A 15,451-nucleotide genomic window follows, 5' to 3' on the forward strand; every position below is an offset into this window, starting at 1 on the left:
CGGAATAATTGACAAGATATATATATTCCGTAAGAGAACTTTAACACCCACCACCACCACCATCTCTCTCTCTCTCTCACCCCTGCTCTCTCTCTCTCTCTCTCTCTCTCCTGTTTTCATTTAATTAATTTCAGTGGTCTGAAATGAAGGCTTTAAGTACTTTAGTTTTCTGTGTCAACAAAACACAATTAGGTATAGCAGCCTAGAATCCTTTTTATCAAGTAAATTTTTATTCAATCATCCACCACCACCACAAAATCCAGCAAAATTTAGCCAAAAAATTCCTCAGCAACACAGTGAGAAGCATTCATGACATTTAGCAAATGAATTATTTTAATTTTTTTCAATCAATAACCATGAATTCGTAGAGTTCAAAAGATAGATAATAGTTTTTTTTTTTATAAATATTTTATCCTCTTTTTTTTTTTTAATTCTTCTTCTTAAACTCTTTACCTTTCACTTTAAAAGAAGAGAAGATACTACTAGAGTTTGCTTAACGAAAAAAAAATACTACTAGACCATGGGACTTGTTCTAGGTGATGATTTAATCTTTCCTTCTGAATTTGCAGTGCTATTATTCATCAAAATCTTAACAATATTCACAGCTCCATTGCATTAGACCAATTTTTTATTTATTTATTTATTTTTTTTTATAAAAAAAGGTGACCGTTGAAATCATCTTTGAGAAGACAGCCAACAGCAATCAAACTAACGTTTTCTCGATTTTATTTGTAAGAAAATACTATTTCAGTTGTTCAAAATGAATTTGCTGCATCTTTCAACAACAACTCATTTAAGAATAGAATTAGTTGTTGCGTTCTTGATATAATGATATTGTATGTGTTGCGTCTGGATGAAATGACGGACAATGAGTGTTACTTACGCATCAAAATGACGTCATTTTGATACACCGAAAATGAGCTAGCTAGTGGATTTGGTAATCTCTTTGTAGGAACTTGTGAAAACATGTGTATATAAAATATCACCGCATTAAATGAAATTAAAGTTCAAAGAGAAGCAGTACTTAAAAGGAGAAATTGGAAAAGATAACACAGTGGAATGAAAGAAAAGTAAAAGGAATTTGGTAGGCATGAACCAGTGAGAATAGCATTGTCATGTCATCTACATTCCATATGTTTGATTAAATTGGCGTAGGTGTACATGATAATGAATTTGATTGGGGTATGAGTTTGATCCAAATCGCCAACCCTAAAAGACCTGCATTGACTTTGAAAGTACTATCAATTCATAGGTTTTTTTTTGGGTAAACCAATCTCAATTCATAGTTGAACCGGAATTGAGGCATGGCCCAGTTGTTTGATTTAGTGAAGTTTTACATTTCTGTTGCAGGAGTGAAGTCTTACATTTGTAACCCACTTTAAACTGGTTTGTTTTTTTGGTGGTTGAAAAATCCAATACTTTTAGAATTGGTCTACATTTGTAAGGTTCATGGGAGAGAGTTGTTTCCCTTTGCAGTACTGTTGATAGATGTGGTTCTTTCAAAGCTGTCAGTTTTGTTGAGGAAAAAAAGAAATTTCATGAGAGAGGTGTGTTAGGGTTTGAGCACGACATAGAATTGTCTTTATCAGTGTGAATTTAATCTCAAATGAATAGTCCAATGGTAAGACTCTTACGTATTGGAGGTTAGAAATTCGAATTCTTTGAGGCTATCCTAGAGAATTTTTAGGTAATTGTTGGTGCACGTGGGACAAGGTGATTGCGGTGATGGGATGCACCACCAGCCATCATCAGTAAAAAAATAAATAATACAAAAAAAAAAAAAGAAAAAAGAAAAATGAATTTTCATGTTGAATTGTATGAAGCCCTAGTGGGTAGTGGCTGGCCTTCTTATCCATGTGGGAAGGTTTATAATTTGAGTACTTTTAACGATACATATACTTCCTCTATACCAAAATTTTTGAGGGTGTTTAGGAAATTGAAATTTTTTATGATAGTGAGTTTTTAATATTTTTTTATTATATTAATGAAAATGAATTTTTAAATTTATCTTTATTAAAAAAACAAAGGAATACTTTGTAATAGTGCACTTATTTAATCAAGTTAATGTCAAAAAAATAATTTAAAAATGTAATAAAAAATAGAACATCCATTTTTGAAATGAGATCACATATATTTTAGGACATACTTAAAAATAAATAAATAAATAAAAATTAAAACAGAGGTGTGTATATCACATTTGAAAAAGAAAGAAACAGTAAAATAATCTCCAAAGGATCTTCTTTTCAATGATAAGGACCATCTTATAAAAATTATAAAATAATAATGAGATTTGTTGATTTCTTGTCAAGTCCAAGATTGTCAAGCTACAAGGGACCATAGCTTCTACTCATCCCATTCATAGTTGGATCTTGGGCCTCAATGGGATAGTTCCATTTATACCTAGTTGGGCCTCGGGCCTCAATGTGATAGTTCCATTTGTACATAGATGGATATTGGGCCTCAATGGGATAGTTCCATTTTGATGGACCTCAATTTCTTGGGCAGGCTGACATGTTTCAGTTTTCGGAGCATATTATTTCTCAGCCCTGTTTGTTGGCTTTGGGCCTTGACTTCTATAAGAGTATTCTCCCTCTATTCCTTTAGCATAATTTTATTTTATTTAAATTAAAAGAAGGTATATATATAGACATCTATATAAAAATATGCTATAGTGCATTGTGCAATTTTATTGTCGTAGATAATAGATTTTTGAAGAATACTTTTTAAAATAAAATTTTAATTATTTGATTGTTTTGTAATTCATCATCTTTCAAAGTAGAAGATGGATAGTTCAAATCTCCATCAGAAATAAAGCAGGTGTGTATAATTTTTCAAAATAAAATACATTACATACTTTAACAAGATGAACCAAGCAAATATATCTCATAAGCAAATATCTGATATATATATCTTACACTAATTTACCACAAATAAATTTATATGAAATTCTTAAAATATACAAATAAAGAGGCCAATATAATTAAAATGCTTCATCTTCCCCACACTTCAATCTATCTTATATTGCAGTCAAACCCTCATGACTAAAAGAAGAGAACTCTAAAAAAAGCTAATCACACACTAAGGGTGTTTTCCAACAGCTTTGCCACAAAGTAAAACATTTGAAGGGATGTCATATTCATTAGCAAGGCTCCTCACTGGATTGAACACTCTCAGATAAAATTGCTGCCCTAGATACTGCCTCTCCCATATTGCAGACCTCAAGTTCCACATTCCTTGGTTGTCCAATGAGACCAATATTGTAGTCCAAGAATTAGGATACACCTGCAAAAAAATGTAATAAATAAATAAATTTGCATTCATAGGAATGAAAATTTATAAGAATATTAAGTGACCATTGATAATGACATATCTAATAGGGGGATTCTCTGTTGTCACCAACCCTAGTTTACTAATTGGGGTGCACAAAAAACCGGTTGAACCGATAAACCGAATTAGACCAAACTGAATCGGTAGGTTTAGTTTGTTTTTTTCACGATTCGGTTCTGTTCGACTACGGGTTTTTGGAACTGTTTATAAACGGTTCGATTATGGTTTAAAATTCTACAAGACCGACCGAACCGAATCGTTTCATAAATTGAATATATATATATTTTGTATTATATAAATAATAGAATAATAAAATTAGTCTTTTAAGCACACAATTATATATCATAGTATATAGTAAAAAATTATATTATATATAATATATATTTTAAATTATTTATATATATATTAGATTGAATTATAAAAAAAGCTAGAACCCCATAATTGAACCAAACCAAACCATTTTCTCATGGTTTGGTTCGGTCACGATTCAGTTCCGTTCGGTTCTAATTTTTATAGAACCTTTAGGAATGGTTTGGTTTCAAAATATTTCTAAACCGGTCCAATCCGAACAGGATGCACTCCTATTCACCTGTCAGTTTGTGTCATCCTATAAATGCTTGAAAAAAAAAACAAATAAAATGTTACCTGTGTAGTATGTCTAGTAGGAGCGTCGACTAGATTGTAATTTTTTCTACTGGCTTGAGACCACTGTCCGGAGCCATAGCTGAAATTGTAGCAATGAGGACAATTAGAAACTAATTTTGTTTCCACATGAGGCATGAATGACAAGCAATGGATAGTGATTTACCCAACAACCCAAAAATCATAGCCATCAAGATGCCAGGATTGCATTGCCTTTTCGTTGTTTTGGAAAACAATTTCGAGGAAATCATGGAGGGATGCAGGCATGACTGATGTAGCCAAGTAAGCAGGGCCTTCAGAGGGAAGGCCTTGGATAGAATCCATACTAAAGACTCCCTGTATGCCAAAATGATCCGCGAGCTTCAGAGGAGTATCGGAGTTAATGTAAGAGACTCTGTTGACAGCATATCTTTGTTTTCCGTTGATTAAAGGTGCTGAATTAACCAACACAATTGTGGTCGTTGGTTTAATTTTTCCGTAATGGAATGAGCCCTGAGGGTTAGGCCTGGCCGCGTTCGCTGTCAAGTTCCACCTGATCAAAATGAAATGGCTGCATTACTATATGAACCATGGATCATGTCATTGATGAAAAATGGAAGTTTCAATTCGAGAAAAACCTTAAATTGATCACATTTTAGTCACTTCCCTTACTAGTGATTGAGGTGTTTTTTATGTTTAAATGGCATGTAAAACACAATGGAGTCATGTCACGGGGTTGTACCTGAAGGTTCTGGCTTGCTTCATAGACCAGTGTCTTTGGTAAGTTGGACCGGCAGGCACAGGTCCAGAAACTGGGGTTTTAGAGTTTGTGTAGTGTAGAACAGCAGTGGATGTGAGGACAGTCTTTGTGAACCGTGTGGACGCGACAATGTAGTAGTCCTTGGGAGGCTGGTCTAAGGTAACTAGGACAGACATAGATTGGCCAACATGCAGATCTAGAGATTCATATATGTTTGGAATGAGATGAGATCCTTCAACTTCAACTAGCTTCATTCTATGGCCTTGAATCCGGAAGTTCAAGGAGGTTGACAAGCCCACATTTGAAATCCTGAACATGTAGGTCTTTCCTGTAAAGCAAAAGCAATAGTTCCGATAAAAATCTGTTTTGAAATGGACTGAAATTACCAATTCAGAACTCGAGACTTTGAAAATATCCAAGAATTCTACAAGTAATACGAAGGCCTTGGAATTTAGACGCTGAGGATTACCTTGATCACCAGTAAATGAAGATTGAGTCTGGCCGTTAATAAGTACAGCATCCGGGAATGGGAGAGATTTCCCTGAATCTAGAGATGCCTGTAATGCCTGCATAGATAAAATCATTTTGTTATATGCATGACAAAAGCCATTCGGGGCCTATAGCATTTGGATATGAATTATTAAGAGAATCAACATATATAGAACATATAGAAGACCGATTTATTTGAATAATTTATATACCAATCAACATATATAGAAAATATAGGCCAGATTGATCAATATGTATGAAGTTTTAAGAGCTTGGAGCATTGCCACTACAAATCCAGAGATAAATTTTATTTTTTTTTTATTTTTTTTTATTTTTTCTCTCTATTGAATTAAAGCTGCAATGTGACAAAAAGCTCTAAAATAATTGTTGAAAGTAAATGTATATATATATATCACCTTATGGCTGGTTTTGAACCAATCTCCGATGAGTAAAGTAAAATCTGCTTCGGGTAAAGGATATGGGACTGGGATTCGAGGTCTGGCATAGACATTGATTCCTCCAAACCCTCCAGCAGCTTTGTGCAATAGAGTTGATGGGAAGTATGTGTAGCTTCCAATCTGATCTTTGGTCTGGAACTTGTATGTGAAGTTCGAGTTTGGAGGAATAGGGCAATTAGTCCCCAACACTCCATCTTGCCACGAGTTCTTCCTCTGCTTAATTCCATTCCTATTTACGAAAAACTAACCTATTAGTAAACCAGATCCTTACTCTAACTCAGTAAATCCCACCATGAAATGAACACTAATTGCAAAGAAAAATATACAAATAAATGTAATTATCTGCCACTACATTCTCACAATATTTGTGACATTTTGCATTTACAGAGAACATATGAATCCATATAATTAATGCAATCTTAAAGTCAAATTCATTGTTAAAAACAGAAGCCCAATACTAGTGTAAAGTCAAAAAGATAGATAGTAAAGCAAAAGACTCACCATGTCAAGAGAAAAGGCTGGTCCAGTTTATTGATGAGGTTGAGTATTATGTTGTCATTAGTGACCACATCAAGTCTAGGACCAGGAAATTGACCATTGATAAGAATGACCTTCAAAACAAAACACCCAAAATTCAGAATAAAAAACCCACCTCACACATTACTCAAAACAGTCAAAAATTAGTACATAAAGGGCCAAAAGTTAATTTGCCAACCTGTTGAGGGACACCCAGAGGAGAAATTGTTCCATAAGTGACAGTCCATGTATAGTATCTGTAAGGGTCCTCTGCTTTCACCAGAGAAACACTAAACAAAGCCAAAACCACACAAAACAAATGGAGCAAGACTCCGCTTCCCATTGTACCAGCAAAGAACACCACCAAGCCCTTGTATCTGCAAAAAAAAATGCCGTTATATTTTAGGCATTGTAAATGCTATAGAAAATAACATACTACATTTTCAAAGTGACAAAAGTGTGCGAGGAAAGCCGACATTAGCTCGAATGGTACAATCTCTTCTCCCTAAAGAAGAGGTTGAGTATTCCAGCCTTGTTAGAGATAATATTGCAGATTTGCACGTGTTTGCGGAATTCTCAAAAAACAACAAACATATATATATATATATATATAAACACATTCACATACACAAACAATAGAATCTTGGATAGATTTCAATTTTCAAACACAATATCACATTGTAAGAGGACAAAGAAATAATAGCAGAAAAAAGGAACAAAGAAAGGGAACATACCAAGTATTATTGAGTGACTGGACTAATCTACAAAAATGGCTAAGATTAAAAGGAATGGAGGTATCTATCTCTCTTTCTATCTGCTCATTGACTGTGAAGCAAAGTAGACATCAACCTTTCATACATATATATAGATATATAACAACACGCGTAAAATGGTTGAATGCGTGTGTCGTGTCAATTTATGTGCTTATTTTATGGCTTTTCCTTCATCCTACTTTATTATTATGTTGGGGAATCCAACCCCAAGGCCTTTGGGTTGCTGGCAATGAGCTGATTTTTGGCGCAATTCACGCGGTTTCGCGTGATGATGATGAGTTGCTTCAATCACAAGAAGCCCATTCATTTTTCTACTTTCATTCACACTTGATCACATAGATCGTCTATATATGTATATACAGACACACACAAACTATATATACAAGTATATATATAAGCAACTCATCATAGTTGTAAAAGGGTAAAAAAAAATATATATATTTTTTTAAATGGTAAGCTTTAAAAAAATAAATAAAATAAAATTTGACTTAGGGCATCCTCAAATCTCGCCGATAGTTGTTGGATTTAAATTGTCTTTTATCTTTAGTATTTGAATTTATTTAGTTATTAAAATTTTAAAATAATTAAATTCCAAAAAAAACCCTCCATCGTACAAAAAAAAAAACATTATATTAAGAGTAATGATAGGGGAACAAAAAGGAATTCCCGAATTATTCGGATTATTCGTGGTTGGTTATACTTATCACGTGTTAAACAATTATTTTTTTAGAAATTGTTTAAGCAGATGAGGTGGACAAAAACACGTTAAATTCAAGACTTATTCAGACAAATCAACCCTATCATTTTACATAAGAAAAGAGTAATGATAGGGAGACCGAAAAGGAATTCCCGAATTATTCATGATTGGCTATACTTATCACGTGTTAAACCATTATTTTTTAGAAACTGTTTAAGTAGATAAGGTAGATAAAAACACGTCAAATTCAAAACGCATTCGGAAAAATTATAACACTTAAATTATGGAGAATATATAGTCTCGTGTGAATGTGTTGAGTGCACACCGAATACCTACCCAAATCATCCAGCATTCACATTATAATTTTTTTTAACATATTATCTCTCTATTAAATCTCTATCTATCTCCTATCTTAATTAACTACTATCTACCATCAATACTTTAAAATAGAAAGACGAAAAACAAATCTTTCTTGTAAGAGCTTTTGCACACTTTTCATGTATTGTGTGAGAGCAATACTCTGTCTAAAACAAATATTCCTCCAAAACTCCTGATATTTGATAAAAATAAATAAATAAATAATGTTATGTATACTCTAAATTTATATAATTACAGATATTTTTAGAAACTACTATGGAAAGCCTACTACCAGCGGCGGAGCTAGGGGTTAGGGGCACTCTTTAGAACCTTGTGATCTAGCCTTTAAAAATTCAAACTTAATGATAGAAGTGTTTACTATTTTGTAAGTCTTGTTTATTTTTTGTTTATAGTTTTATTTTTAAAAATGTACATTAAAAATGCACCAGGACAAAAATAAAATATTGCAATTATTTTATTTATTTATTAAATTTAACTTTATATCACTATTTGACCCCAATTGAAAATTTCTACTCCGCCCCTGACTTCTACCATGATATTTCAATATTGAAGGGAGGAACCAAAAGTTCTAATTAAATAGTTATGAGAATTATAATATCTTTAGCTATTCAATATCATAGTTTTGACAGAATATTTGTTTAGACGGAAAATTAACAATTATACATTTCAGGTTTTTTTTTTTTTTTTTTAATTGGTATGTGCTAAAACATTAAAATGAAAAGGTCAAGCTTAACTTCATCTTCAAATTCGGTAAAAATAGAGTTGGAAAAGAAGCGTACTCACTTTATAAACAAGGGCAATTATGAAAATACAAGAGCATACTTTATTTTATTTTATTTATTTATTTATTTATTTTGCTATTCTTTTTATTGGATAGTGCCTCTGTCCTCATTGGACTTTTGAATGCTGAGCTTTGGAGTCTCAGCCTTCGACTTTTTACATCTACTAATTTAATTTCTAATACTTCTTACCTTATAAAATAAATAAATAAATAAAATTAGATCCGAAATTTATTGAAATTTGAAACTGATGTGAGCTTTTAATGCAGGAAAGAGAGGGATTAGGAATTTCAATTAAAGATAGCATATAGCATGCAAGTGTTTCCCTCGAGTAGTTTAATATACCTTTTTGTCTAAATTGCTCATAACTATAGCTTACAAGCTTGTGTATGTGTTTATTATACACATACATACGTATATGGGCGAGCTTTAGAAGATTGAATGTCAACATTCTCATCACATGCATCAGATCAGAAAATAATGGCAGTCTCATAATTGGTTTTCTTCTCTTGACAGTGTATCGATTTATTCTTTAAAATGATACATTCATACACACGTATATATATATATGTATTGTATATATATACAATACATACATACATATATATATACTACCCAATACATATATATATATATATATATGTATTGGGTAGGCGTAAACAAAACTATAATTAAACTGAGTGGGTGGTGCAATGTCACTGACTATCAACCAGTGGAGGTCTTTTCTACCGTCAACCAGAGGGGCTACCATGTTGTTAGAGTAGCACCATTCAAAGAAAATAATAATAAGAAGAAGAAGATAATTTGGTTTAAACTTATATTATTGAGACTCAGCCACAATGGTTGGTTTTGTTCGAGGCAAAATCCTAATGGTGGTCAAATTGAAATTTTCAATCCAAATGTAACTCAAATAATAATAATAATAATAATAAAGTTTGTTCAATTAAAACTACACTATGTTTTAAGGGAGTTGATATTAACGCTCCATTAATATACTTTGGAGTTCTATTCTTCTTTTCTTTTAAAATAAAATAATCCAAATATTCCTAGATTATACAATAATTAATTCTTATATTTTTTATGTCATAATTACCCTTATTTGATAAGAATAGGGGTAAAATTCACTCATTATTCTCTCTAACTCACGCATCCTTATATTTGATCTTCTTTTTCATCAATTATTCTCTCTAAAAACACATCCTTGTATTTGATCTTCTTTGCATTCATGCATATTTCATGATTTAGAACACCCTATTACAGCCATATGAATTTAGTCAGACAATTTTACAGCCACAAAAGCAATCCAAGACAAACTCATACTCTGTAAATGCAATTTAAGCTTTTGTTGCTAATCTTTTCACAAGATTTCGTCTCTGTAAACTATCTATCAGATTGAAAGATTTTTGTCATAAATTATTCCGCATGCGAATATATCTATAGTGCAATTGAACCTCAAATAATTTTCCAAAACAAACGTATAGATGTTTTGTATTTAAATCCTCATTTTTTTTCTCTGGAACAATGTTCACTTCAATGTGTGATCATATTTCAATCCAAGAATAGAATAGATTAAGGACTTCGATTCAAAGAGTTTAGTAACCTTAATAGAGTTATTAAGGAAGACAATTTTGGTATTGAAAATGTAAGAATCAAGTATAGAATGATAGAATGACTTTTTTGTTATCTTATTTTAGGAAAATGGAAGAGTGGAGTGGTGGAAGATATTAGTGGAGCGCCAATATCAACTGCCTATTTTAATTATTTAAAAAAAAATTTGAAACTGAAAAGTAAAAATCTAATTTTTTATTTATTTTTATAGGTTTTATATTATATTTTAAAGTATTTATTTTATTTAGAAGTGAATAAAATATTTAAAAAATGAGTTAAAATTTTAAAATCTTACAAGTGCAGTACATTGGAAAACAGAGCATGCTGATCAATCAAAGAGAGGTTAAAGAATTGGTCGAGCAATGGAGAATATAATAGCTTAAAATATAAATATTTTATTTTTATCTTTATAAAAATGCAATCACACATTCAATTTGTCTCTACAAATATTTAACATTGATCTTCTAATATAAAAATTTTAAAAGTACTATTAGATTATAACTCTTTAAAAAATAATTAAAAATAATTAAGAGCAATGTATTCTATGAAAGAAAGAAAAGAAAAATGAAAAAAGAGAAAGAAAAAGGAAAAGGAGAAGATAAAAAAACAAAAAAGCTATGCTAATGATGAGTACCATTGGGGAGATTTTGATTGTGTTTTTAACTTTAGCCATATGTGGTGGGTACCAAAGTTATTCAAAAGTTACATATGCGCGTGACACACTGTTCGGTCCGGGTTGACTTTCTTTGATATATATATATATATATTGTAGTAATTCCTCTTTTTGGATCTAATAAGAAATACCATAAGTACGATGTTTGTCCCAAATGGCCCTGGGTATTCATTAGGCTGTGCCACTGTGGTGGCTGTTGATTTTTTTTTTTATTTTTTTTTTCTGTAATTATTTTTTTACACTTCAATAATATCAAATGTTTTTTTGGACAATGCTTCAGTCTTGTCCCATCAAGATAGATGGTGTTATGCACACTAACGTGTTCCACTAAGAGGTTGACACCTCTTTTAAATTTAAAAAATTACAAAACATAGGTTATATCTATTTTTTTATAGTTAAACCCGATTGATATATTTTTTTCCTTACTCAACTTTGAATATTATTTTTAATTAACTCATGAAAAATTGTATTTTCTACCTTTTTATATTATTTTTAATTTTCTTAAGATAGAAAACTATCCTTAAAAAATTGAACTAACCATTTATATTTCTCTCTTTTTAAACTCTACCCCAATGGTTTTTATGCATGTTATATATGAAAGTTATTCCTTTTTTCACTCAGTTCTATGATTTATATCTTATTTTTATTTCCTACATACCTTTTTCTGTAAATAAGAATGAGAGCAAAAGAAACAAAACAGAAACCATTGTCCTTATTTTTTAAAGCAAAAAAAACTCAAAATTTGAACAAAATCTCTTACTCGATTTAAGCTATTTGAAAGAAAGAAAAATTACAAGCCAGACAAATATAATGTTTTAACATACCTGTTTTAAGAAAATGAATCAATCTTTGCTAAGACTAAATCGAAATCCAATATGAAGCAGAATGGTGGAGGACACAATGGGAATGTTAGGTTTGGAATGAGTGGTGGCTAAAGAAAAATAAAGATGTAGATAAAGATACACATATGGGAACAAAGAGAGGAAAAAAATAGATGTGTCGGGTTTAACCCTAAAAAATGGTATAACCCATGGTTTGTATTTTTTTAAAAGTTTAGAAGAGGTGTTAATCTTTTATTGGGACATGTTAGTGTGTAGAATACAATCTATCTTGTAGGGTAGGACTCAAGCATTTTTCATGTTTTTTTTTATGTTTGATGTAAAGAAACTTCTTTACTTACGGATGAACAAAAGATTATTACTCATATTATATATATATATATATATATATATATATCATAAAACCTTTCTCTAATACACAACTGGCCATATTTATAATTCTTTAATTATAAGTAATAAATCACCTTAGCGGACAAACAATTTTTAATAATGACAACTCACTTTCTTTTTTTTATTGTCATATATGCATAGTTATATACTTATAAGTAATAAATTACAGTAGCGTATAAATAAATTTTAATAATGGCAACTCAATGTCCCTTTTTTCTTTTTCTTTTTTTAATAATGACAACATGCTTCTAGGAGAACATATGGTCTGACCCTCGGCCTTGGAAGGAAAATATATATATATATGTGGCACAAGTGTGTAGTAGTTATTAGAAGTCAATTGAGAGAACCCAAAACCAATAGATAAAGTCAATTTAAAGAGAATTATACACGTTTGAAGGTGCGCTAGCTCGGATTCCTAATGGGTTTTGCTTGAACAATACGTCTTAGGTTGTATTACAAACTTAAACCTAGGACTCATCTTTAAGCCTGTACAACCTTAATCAAATGCTTGGATTTTGTTTTATTCCGTATCCCATGGTGTTGGTTTTTTTATAAATTTCTTTTTTAAAAACATTTGTTTGAACTTTCACCGATTAAGGAGAGAAAATGATTGTCTTAGTTCCGTTTATTTTTTAAAATAAAATAATTAAGGTCATGTGTGAAAGTGAGAAATCTCAGATTATCAACGACCTTAATTAAGTCAAATTAACAAATAGGCCAAAGTAATTTGGATCTCTTAACTCATTAAGGAGGCCTTTTTGTTTTTTTTTTTCTCACTCTCTTAGCTAGGGAGACCCAACCCCCATCTTTGTTCCCTTTAACATAGTTCCCCCAATATGCCTAATGTTTTTTAGGGTAAAAAATAGGATAAATTACACTAATCTTTCCTAAGGTTTGATCAAAATAAACACAATTAGACGGTGTGAAGTTTATTATTTTAACATCTCCTAAAATCGTTTATTACTTTAACATCTCCTAAAACCGTCAGTTTGTTGACTGGCATCAAATTTGAATATGAAAAATTAGTATGAAAAGTATAATAAAAGAATCTTTGATAAATAAATACATTTTTTGTCCAGAAAACAAAAACTCCACTCAGAGCACTTTCCTTTTCTCTATTCCGTTCCCGGTAATTTCAAAAAAGAGAGACGAAAAACACATAACAATTTGTAAGTTGAAACTTAAAGTGCAATATAGCAACTCAGGAAACCAATATGTTATTTCAAATTTTCACGAGTCTCAAATCCCCTCTTCAATATCTTTAGATTGTTTGATTGCTGAGAAAATCGAAGAAATTAAAAGGTTGAAGATTGGAATATTTTTAATAAATTTTTCTTATTTATTTTCTTTCCAACTCTCATCAGCCAAACGGAGGGTGTGATGGATCTTAAAAAAGTTACTTTGGTTAATTTGTGAGAAGTTTTCATGAAATTGTTCGAGGATTTTGATTGAAAATGAAGATTGGAATGAAAATCTCATAGTTTAATGTGAATTAGGATGGATTAAAGGGTTAATTAGGTGTAGGAAATACTAGGATTAGAGTCTCCAAAGGTCAATATAGGGTGAATAGCACTAAACCTTTCTTGACTTTTAGTATTTTGCTGTAAACTCCATTTTAATTTTTTTTTTTTTTTTTGTCAAAAAGCTCCCTCCAACTAATCCAGAGGGTATTATAATAATCTAATAGTATTATATAATATTTGCTTCTGAAAATATATATATATATATATATATATTATAATATTATTCTACTATTTATATCATATTTATATATATTTGGGCGTGTGAATTGCATAAAGTCCCCTGCACTAGGTGGGGATATTTTTTACAATAAGTCAAAAAGTAAACCCCTCGATTTGTTGGAGTGGTTTTCTGACAAAAAAATAAAAATTAAAAATTAAAAGAGGGGTTTATTTCAAAACATTACAAGCCAGTGGGAGCTTAATGCAATTCGTCTATATCTATAGATGCACATATATGCATAGGATATATATATATATATATATAGGTGTTATGTATGGATTAAGGTTTTGAACAGTCGAGGTTGCTAGTATACATCTAACTTTAGGTTGTTTCTGTTGGTCGGGTTGAGCGAAAGGGGCCATAATAAATAAATAAATAATAATAAATAAATAAATAAAATTTCTTGTAATTCGACTTAGTTTTGTAAGGGAATTTTAGTCCATATCTTGGTGAATATTTTTTTTTAGGTCATTTAATTACAACACAAAGCAAGGGAAACATGGTCATTTTAACAATTTTGATAGACCTAAAATGAGAGAAGGTTTTACTAACATTAGGAATAAGAAGGAGTACAGCCTAACCAAAGTTGAACATACGTATCAAACTTCAGGGAATACAAAGTAATAAAGACCAAAATTTTTGGTATGTGTAATTTGTCAAAACCTTATGAAAGTCCGTATAATTTTACCTTATTTTTATAAGGATAAAATTATAATTTGTCATTGTGAATGGGGGCGGTACGACGTGACATTTCTCATCATTGTCCTACAACAGATTTTCAATCTAAACCACATTCCTGCCCCTAAATCACCCTTGTAACTGTTCTAAATAAGAACAGTGTGGGAAGAGTACCCGATGGAACGAAGTATTTTGCCATCCCTACTCTTAACAATCTAATGTTCACTATAAAATTATATCAAAATTAGATAATATATGAGTATCTCTAGATCTAGAATGTATATTTTTACGTGTTAAATGAAAGTGTTCTAAATCAATTAACCATGATTTTCTTTTCTTATCATATTTGTCACAGAACATGGTAAAAATTTTAACCCATTGAAGAGTCGAATAGCTTTCCACCTTGAGGATGGTGGAAGTGGGACTCGTCCTTGGATTCCACATGCATAATCTAATGAATGAAGAAGCTTCTGCTGTTGCCTTTGTAATGAATGTGTAGCTAATTGCTTTTACCAATTTAACATGTGAAACGTATCTATATTATTATTATTATTTATTTATTACCAATTTTACATGATAATTTTAATGCATATTCAGTGAAATTCGGCTTTTGGAACTTACTAGAAAATAAGAAATAAAAAACAAAACTCAGCTTTTGAGTTAGGAAGCCCAAAAACCGTCAACCATAATATACTAAAACATATTAAAAGTAACAACAAAGT

General features: G+C 31.0%; 1 protein-coding gene across 2 annotated transcripts; it reads right to left on the reverse strand.

The window, feature by feature from the left end:
• Positions 1 to 2,957: 2,957 nt before the first annotated feature.
• Positions 2,958 to 7,065, reverse strand: LOC132266815 (L-ascorbate oxidase homolog). Of its 2 annotated transcripts, none has more exons than XM_059767795.1 (9): positions 6,906 to 7,065; positions 6,371 to 6,548; positions 6,157 to 6,266; positions 5,614 to 5,884; positions 5,178 to 5,274; positions 4,691 to 5,036; positions 4,136 to 4,501; positions 3,973 to 4,051; positions 2,958 to 3,282 (listed from the first exon to the last, which is right to left on the reverse strand). In XM_059767795.1, exons 2-9 carry the CDS (start codon positions 6,512 to 6,514, stop codon positions 3,079 to 3,081), a joined length of 1,617 nt encoding a protein of 538 aa, XP_059623778.1. In that variant the 5' UTR covers positions 6,515 to 6,548; positions 6,906 to 7,065; the 3' UTR covers positions 2,958 to 3,078. The 2 variants fall into 2 exon arrangements, with proteins under 2 accessions (XP_059623778.1, XP_059623780.1); XM_059767797.1 differs by lacking the exon at positions 6,906 to 7,065 and adding an exon at positions 6,800 to 6,839.
• Between the last annotated feature and the right edge of the window lie 8,386 nt (positions 7,066 to 15,451).

Source organism: Cornus florida, unplaced genomic scaffold (assembly GCF_030987335.1).
Source record: "Cornus florida cultivar Cherokee Brave unplaced genomic scaffold, ASM3098733v1 CherokeeBrave_3.0.0_Hap2_Chr07, whole genome shotgun sequence".
In the NCBI taxonomy this organism is placed as follows: Eukaryota; Viridiplantae; Streptophyta; class Magnoliopsida; order Cornales; family Cornaceae; genus Cornus; species Cornus florida.